The sequence below is a fragment of the Pelophylax lessonae genome, assembly GCF_965119305.1.
Source record: "Pelophylax lessonae genome assembly, chromosome: 5".
NCBI classification, from domain to species: Eukaryota; Metazoa; Chordata; class Amphibia; order Anura; family Ranidae; genus Pelophylax; species Pelophylax lessonae.
The window spans coordinates 48755607-48763811 of NC_138772.1; the positions used below are offsets into that span (position 1 = coordinate 48755607).

At 40.3% G+C, this 8205-nt stretch overlaps 1 protein-coding gene across 2 annotated transcripts in view; it reads right to left on the reverse strand.

The window, feature by feature from the left end:
• Positions 1-3553, reverse strand: part of ASB4 (ankyrin repeat and SOCS box containing 4) — a 61578-nt gene extending 58025 nt beyond the window's left edge. For both annotated transcript variants that reach the window (XM_082257786.1, XM_082257785.1), the window contains exon 1: positions 3143-3553. In XM_082257786.1, coding sequence (XP_082113912.1) covers positions 3143-3332 — 190 coding nt within the window. In that variant the 5' untranslated portion in view covers positions 3333-3553. The remainder of the gene's footprint in view (positions 1-3142) is intronic.
• Positions 3554-8205: the final 4652 nt, after the last annotated feature.

Below are 8205 nucleotides of genomic sequence, written 5' to 3' on the forward strand. Positions count from 1 at the left end.
GATTATTTTTTCAGTGTTAGCAGCTGATGCAATAGCTGGCAAAGTTTCATGGAGCCGTACAATTAAACAATGGGCTGCATTATATAGTACACTGTGTAAGTGCCTAGTCATCTTACCATAATAAATCTCTGACAATTAGCCTTGGCATGCCACTAGTACAACTCTACCCATGGCAAAGGCATTGCCAATCTGTCATTGCCCAGAATGCAACAGTGGTCTTATATGACCCGAACCTATTCAGCAGCAGTTTACAGACTATATTAAATCCTTCCCATCCCAGTGCAGCTAATACTATGTATAGACCACAGATCAACTAGTAAATATGCTTCTAAAATATAAGAGAAAACCCAAGTAAAAAAGGGGACAGCCTAAATATGCAGATCAAATAATGTCATGCTGGCCATTGAAGCAAGCATTCCAGCGCTGTTCTCTAGGCTGGGCCTTTTTAAAACTGAACTCCAGGCAGATATAAAAACAAAATGAACACAGAATTTGTAAAAAAAAAAAATTGCATGTATTCTACATACAGCTACTATACTGTAAGTACCTGAAGCAAGGTCCATAAAGACAGTTTGGGGTGGAGGAACTTGACTGGCCTGCACAGTCCTGACCTCAACCTGATAGAACACCTTTGGGATGAATTAAAATGGAGACTGCGAGCCAGACCTTCTCATCCACATCAGTGCCTGACCTCATGAATGCGCTTCTATAAACATTCCCATAGACACACTCCTAAACCTTGTGGACAGCCTTCCCAGAAGAGTTGAATCCGTTATAGCTGCAAAGGGTGGGCCAGCTGATTATTGAACCCTACAGATTAGCTGTTATAGTTATTAAAGTTCATGTGCGTGTAAAGGCAGGTGTCCCAAAACTTTTGACAATATAGTGTATATGTGCGGGAAGGGAAAATACTGATTGGAGGAGGGAGCAGAGTGAGCACAATTGATTACTTTGTGTTGCTTCCCCTTCATTGTCCAGACAGCAGGCTGTGTGGGTGGAGCAGTGGTACCACTGTATTCCTTAAAGTGTAAGTCCACCCTAAATCTAAAATCCCTGTATCAGTATACATACCTTTTTTGAAGCTGATCCGAATCCGGTATCCAGCAGTGGAAGCTCTGCAGAGGACACGGCCAACAACAGCTGTGAAATGAATGGGAAGTGACGTCACCCATAGACTTACTATGGGGATTCCGTTGTCGGCTGTGTCCTGTGCACCCGCCTACACAGCGAAGCCACGGTTGACAGCTCAGCGTGGGATCGGGTCGGATCAGCTTCAAAAAAAGTAAGTATACTGATTTTTTCTTTACAGGGCTAGATAGGTTAGTGTTAGATCATGGATGTCTGTAGATGCAGGGATTTTAGTGTTAGGGTGGACTTATCCTTTAACTATAAGGTTGAATTCACATCTGAGCGTCGAGTTTTTTGGGTGTTTTTTCAGGCATTTGTATGGGCATTTTTGTACAGCATGATTAAAGCATTTCTGAGCTTTGGCATTTTTTTATTGGCCAATAATAGAGAAAAATATCATCTGTTTTATCATTGGTTGTTATGTTTTTCAGCTTTTCATCCACTTTTACTTATAATTTATTTATTATTATTTATTAACTTTTTTTTTGTAAGGCATTAAGCGTTAAAGGTTTTGGTTAGGGGTTCATTTATTTACTGATTTTGTTAGGTTAGGGTTAGGATTAGGGGTTAATATTTGGTGTCGGGGTTAGGGATTATTATTAGGGTTTGGGGTTGGGGTTAGGTTTTTGTTATTTATTTATTTTTATTATTATTTTATTTATTATTATTATTATTTATTTATGTATTTTTTATTACAGTATTTATTTAATAATTATTATTACTTTCTCATTCTCATACGTTTTTCATTTGAGCAGAAAAATGCTCAGAAACGCACAACAAAACACACTAAAACACTCAGAAACGTGCAAATCAAGCATTTCCATGCATTTCTATGGAACAAAAAATGCTTCAAAAACTCACCAATCTGCCTGATCTGAGCTACAAAAAAAGCTCCAGAACTTTTTTTGAGCTTTAGGCGTTTGGCTGCAGGCAACTTGGAGAAGAGATGCTGAATCCTCTCCATACAGAATAATTGATTTTTTTTCCTCCAGCGTTTTAGAGCTTTGAGCTTCAAGTTACAAAATGCTGAAGTGTGAATGGGGCCTAGCAGAGAATGTGGTGTCACACTCCTGGCTGTGTTGTTTGGTAGAGGTAAACAAAGTTGCCAGACAGAATTGCAAATACTGGAAGATAAGGCGGTACTATTAGTGCTCCTCAGTACCGCCTAGCAGTGCCCATCAGTGCCACCTATCAGTGTCCATCAGTGATGCCTGTCAGTGCCCATCAATGCTACCTGTCATTGCCCATCAGTGCCACCTATCAGTTCAGCCCCATCAGTGCCTCCTCATCAGTGCCCACCAGTGCAGCCTATCAGTGCTCATCAATGCCCATCACTGCAGCCTATCAGTGCAGCCTCTTCAGAGCACATCAGTAAAGGAAAAAAATTACCTGTTTTATTTTTCAAAATTTTCGGTATTTATTTGTTTTTTTAGCAAAAATTAAAAAACCCAGTGGTGATTTAATTCCACCTAAAGAAAGCTCTATTTGTGTGAAGGAAATAATAAAAATTTAGTTTGGGTGCAGTGTTGCATGACCGCACAATTGTCATTCAAGTTGTGACAGCACTGAAAGCTGAAAATTGGCCTGGGCAGGAAGAGGGTAAAAGTACCCAGTAGGCAAGTAGTTAAAGAGACACCTTGCTTATGCAGTATATTTGCAATGGGCACCCCTGACCCTCCCAAGCATTTCCAGATATGGAACCTGCAACCCTGTGACAGGCCTTGCAGCCATTCACTATGCTCCAACTCTGGCACATGACCTAGGGTGTGATGTTACCGCCCCCCAGGGTCACAAAAAGCACTGATTTTAGTACAATCTGTAGCATAATAAAGAAAAGGGGTGAGAACAGGCAAGGTAAGCGTAACGGGGTCAGGGTGACCTCTAAGAGGAGATGCAGTCACTTTGCCCCGCAGGGCCAAGTTGGCGGTGTCTTTTTATGAGCCCTTGGGATTGAATCCAAGACCTTGGGATTGAACTTGGTGCTGCAAGATAACATTACTGTGTCAGTTTATACCTGCTTTGTAAGAAGCCAAAATTAGTTTCTCATCCTCCACTTCAAAGACCGTGTCCACATCTGTGTTGCCATCATTGAGCATATTTTCCACAGCGACGTAGTCATTAGATTGCAGAGCCTTCAGGAAACTTTCTTTCAGTCTCTTGTTGGAGAGGTAGCAAGGGTACATCTTCCCGCCATCTGGATCCATATCTTCTTCCTGCCGATGTATACTATCACAGCCAGAAATTAATGCACAGGCATGACGTCCGCTCTGTGTTGAACGCTAAGACACTGACAAGACTGACTTTGGGTAATTCTATCGTCTAGCCATGGCTACACCATCTATTTATACATAGCCTGCCTGCAAACTTGGAGGAACTAATTATAGATGACACTGAACTGTCAACAATATCAATAAAGGGCTTTTCAGCCGACCAGCAAAAAATATTGGATCTATTATCAGAAGGTTCTGCAAATAAATGTCAACTGGGCTGGAATGAATTCTGAGGATAGAACGTGGAACGTAACTCAGATAGGAAGCACAAAATGATGAGCTGCCTGTACAGGGCTGGCTGCAATCACAGTCCATCTAAGTGACATATTTTATTATAGAGAATAAATAAATAAATAAATAAAAAAGCTTATTGTAGAGATGATGTAAGGCTCCGTTCACATGTAGGCGTTTTTGGGGAGTTTTTCTGCTCTAGGATCAGCTCTCAAAACGCCCAACAAGACAAATCCTATTCATTTCAATGGCCCCTGTTCACGTCTGAGCGTTTTGACGCTGTGAGCAAAACGCCCAACGCTCAAAAAAGTACATGAGCTTCTTTTTGGGCAGATTACAGTTGTTTTTCAATCTAAAAACGCCTGCACAAAAAACGCCTGTAAAAACGCCTGTAAAACGCGGTAAAAAATGGCTGTAAAATCGCTGTAAAAACGCGTGAAAACGCTACGTTTAGGTGTGAATGTAGCCTAAAATTTCTAGAAATCTTGAAGAAATTTTGGGAAACAAGTTTTTTACCTGTTTTTTTTTTCAGAAAAGATGTAAAAAAAAAATCAGTGTGGAGTATTTTTTTACAGTTTGAAAGTATTACGTTTGAAATAAAAGTACAGCCTTTTCAGTAAATAAATTAAACTTGCCTTTTAACATTTTATTTTTTATTACAAATGAAATAATAAGGAATGTATATTTTAAAGCAGAGTTCCACAAAAAAGTGGAACTTCTGCTTTAAGTGGTTCCGACCCCCTGACATGCCACATATGGCATGTAATTTTTTTGGGGGGGGGGGGAGGGGGCAGGTACCTAGTTTTGACAGGTACCCACTCCCACTTTAAGTGGTTCCGACCCCCTGACATGCCACATATGGCATGTCATTTTTTTGGGGGGGGGGGGAGGGGGCAGGTACCTAGTTTTGACAGGTACCCACTCCCACTTCTGCTCGGTCCGCCTAGTACCTGTCAAAACTAGGTACCTGCCCCTTCCCCCCCCCACCCCACAAAAAAATGACATGCCAAATGTGGCATGTCAGGGGTCTGGACCACTTAAAGCGGAAGTTCCACTTTTTTGTGGAACACCGCTTTAACATATATATTCCTTATTATTTCATTTGTAATAAAAAATACAATTTTAAAAAGCAAGTTTAATTTAATTTCTCCTCTCCCCCTCCCTCCCTGCAATCTTTTGGGACACGTCACAGGTGCCAGAAGATTGCCTGGCCAGTCACGACTCGAGCATGCGCAGTGCACACCTGGCTGTGAAGCCGCAAGCTGTCACAGCCGGGTGCCCACACTGGAGATGTCGGTGCCGTGGGGAAAAGACGGAGAGAACCGAGGCTGCCCCCTGCCGCATCGCTGGGTCGTGGGACAGGTCAGTGTGTGTTTATTAAAAGTCACCAGCTTCACTTTTTGTAGCTGCTGACTTTTAATAAACACAAAAGCCAGTGGAACTCCGCTTTAAGAACATTTCAACTATACATGAGAACAGGTAACACCTTCCCCCTTTTCCCTCATAATAATGTAAAAGCTTCCTGCCAATATGCATTCTCAGTTATTGACAATGCTGATCCAGAAGCATATATTGTTCTAGGAAAAGAGCTTGATGAATGTTCTCCTGATTTTTCAGGTGTCATTTTATCTACAAATTAAGGGATTGTGTATGTTTGGGAGGTCGTTGTTTGTAACACTTCCTTACTTGAAGAAGCTGCTGGTGAAGAAACACTTTGTGATGATCCAGAAGCAGCAGAAAGAGTTTCTGGAATGAGAACTCTGAAGGGAAAAGCTCCTATCACTATCATTTTGGTCCTCATCATTCCAAGTATTAATTATGTCTTTAGGGCACCTCTGGCATGCCAGGTTGTGTTTTGTCATCCTTGTAGCATTTGGAAAAGAATATTTCTTCTCACAATATTGGCAAATTTCAGCTTTGCTTTCAGGAGAAATTGCACTGTGGAAAACTCTTGATGTTGGTCTCACCATTTTCCTGAGAGGAGGAAAAGGAAAACAACTTACTGACCAGACTATAGGGAAATATTATGCTGTGATGTTGGAGAACATTAATAGGAATCATTGAATGATGAAAAAAGATAAACTAATTTGTGAAACAAATTTACCCTCTTATCTGTCAATTAAGGCCTGAGAGGACACAAACTATGTATCATCTACTCTCTGCCAAAAAGCACCCAACTGCAGGAGGTATGAGATGGAGCCCACAAGCAAATTAAACTGAAGTATTTCCCCTGCAGTGCCCCCTAGTGGCAGAAGTGCATATTTCTCTTGTTTGCGAACTGCAATGAGAAGTACAGTGTGACTTGAATTGTATTCCAGGATTTGCTTGTCTTCAGCTGAGACAACTTTCCATAATTAAAGACTTTACATAAAGTCTCAGAAATCTTTCATTAAAGTCTTCATGTTATATAGTTTGAATACAATGTCATCGATATATTATTTTTTACTATTTTAAAAGAACATATTCTACGCTTTTTTTTTCTAATTTTTCCGGAAAAAAAACAAACAGTTTTTTCCCCAATATTTCCATTTTTTCCAGGCCTTTCTTTTTTTCTATGTATCACAAATATGAAAAAATACAATCTTCAAAATTTTTTTGGGGGATTTTACATTTTGTAATGTTGATATAAATGTAACAACACGGAGAAAATATAAGCTTTAACACTCAACCTTTAAGAATAAAAGTTGTAACCAACATTCATGATATTTAAGGATACCGTAGGTGTCTAAGAATAAGTTTTGGTTTTCATTTCTAACACCGTTTGCCAATAACGGAAACGTTTTGGACATTTCCACAGCTTGTGCAGAAGATCCGCTGGGGCACCCTGACATGTTGGGCAGTTTGGTGAATCTCTATGCTGCCAATGGAATACAGCCAATTGGGTGTACATAAGGCCCTATGGAGAATAAATTACTGCGTCAAGCTTTGGTGACAGTGACCAAAGAGTTGGTTTTAAATTGCATGTTAAGGGCATGCCGCAATTGCAGGTATTGATAGAATTTCTGCTTAGATATTTGAAATTCCATTTGTAGAGCTTGAAAGGTTTTAGGTGTGCCATTAGTATATAATTAAGGGAGATCTTTTAGCCCCATTTGAGACCAGGCAACAAAACCTTCAATTCACCTAATTCCTGCAATGGAACAAGTGGTAAATCAGAATATATGACTTATAACCAGAGTGATGCCCAATCTGTTTTATTTCAGTCTATACCTTATGTAATAACTTTATGGTCAGGGATTCACTTAAATGACCCATGATGCCTGCCTCCATCTGAGAGATGGGGATCATTTAAATTAGGAGCCCCTATCCCACAATTGAGCAGCTAAAAAATAAAGTTTGACATTAGGAACTGCTAACGCTCCCCTGTCCTTAGGTAACTGTAATAACCAGAGTTTAATATGGAGGGGGGTGGTCCTCCCAAATGAACTCCCTAAAAAAATATCCACCCTTCTGAACCTAGTCATATACGGGAATTTGTGTAAAAGGTATAGGATTTGGGGCACCAAAGTAGTTTTTTATTAAACTGACCCTCCCTATCATCGGGAGTGGTAATTTCTACTCTTGTTTTTTTAGATAAAAGGGGAACCATATTCAGTTGAGCATAATTTTCTATACAAGGGCTGACTAAAATTAAAAACATAAAATCTATATTATGTATGAATATACTGTAAATATATATATATATATATATATATATATATATATATATATATACATATACATATATTGTGACAGGAAGTCAGGTAAATCTGTGGATGTAGTCACAGACAGGAGATACATTTCCACCTGTTTAGAAAATTCACCAATTACTATAGGGTTTCAGCTGCAAAGGTAGCCAGAACTGTCTAAGGACGTTGAACAGACTTCAGCTGTTCAGAATGAGGAAATGAAGGCCTCTATAATTGGTCCAGAGGAAGTCGATTGATTGCTGCCTCCTGACGCTGTGTGAAACTGGGGAGAGGAGGACAGTCAGATGTGTACCTCCCGACGCCATGTGGGCAGGGGAGAAGGAATGCCCCCTGAAAGCTGTGTGAGCATGGGGAAGACCTCCTGAAGTGATGGGCGCTGAGGAGGGTAAAAAAGTGTGAAGACTTCTCAAGGTGAGAAAATAAATGAACTGTTTGCTATGTGAAGAGCCAAGCAAAGGAATGGTTGCTATGTGAAGAGACAAACAAAGGGACAGGTTCAATGGACATTTGGTGTGTGAATAGAGATAAAACATGGACTATTGAGAGTCTGCTGTATGATCAGCCAAGTCTGCCCAACAGTAGGTTGGAGGCAGACTTCCTTAGGTAGGTTCCTGTGTGTGAGAAGGTAGCCGCCCACAGTGGCAAGGATTTATTTTGTGTTTTATTTTTATTTTGCTGTTTTGAGGCTTGCACTTGTGTGAAGTAAACTGCAAGAATAAACCAAACTGTTGTTTGCAACCACTTCTCGGCTATCTCCCTGTGTAAACGCACCCCCCAAAGGGGTCATCCACGCCCGCCACCGAGCCAATCAACCCCACAATATATATATAGTACATACAGTATAAATTCTTTAAAGATTCAAGCGATCCTAGCAATATATATTTATT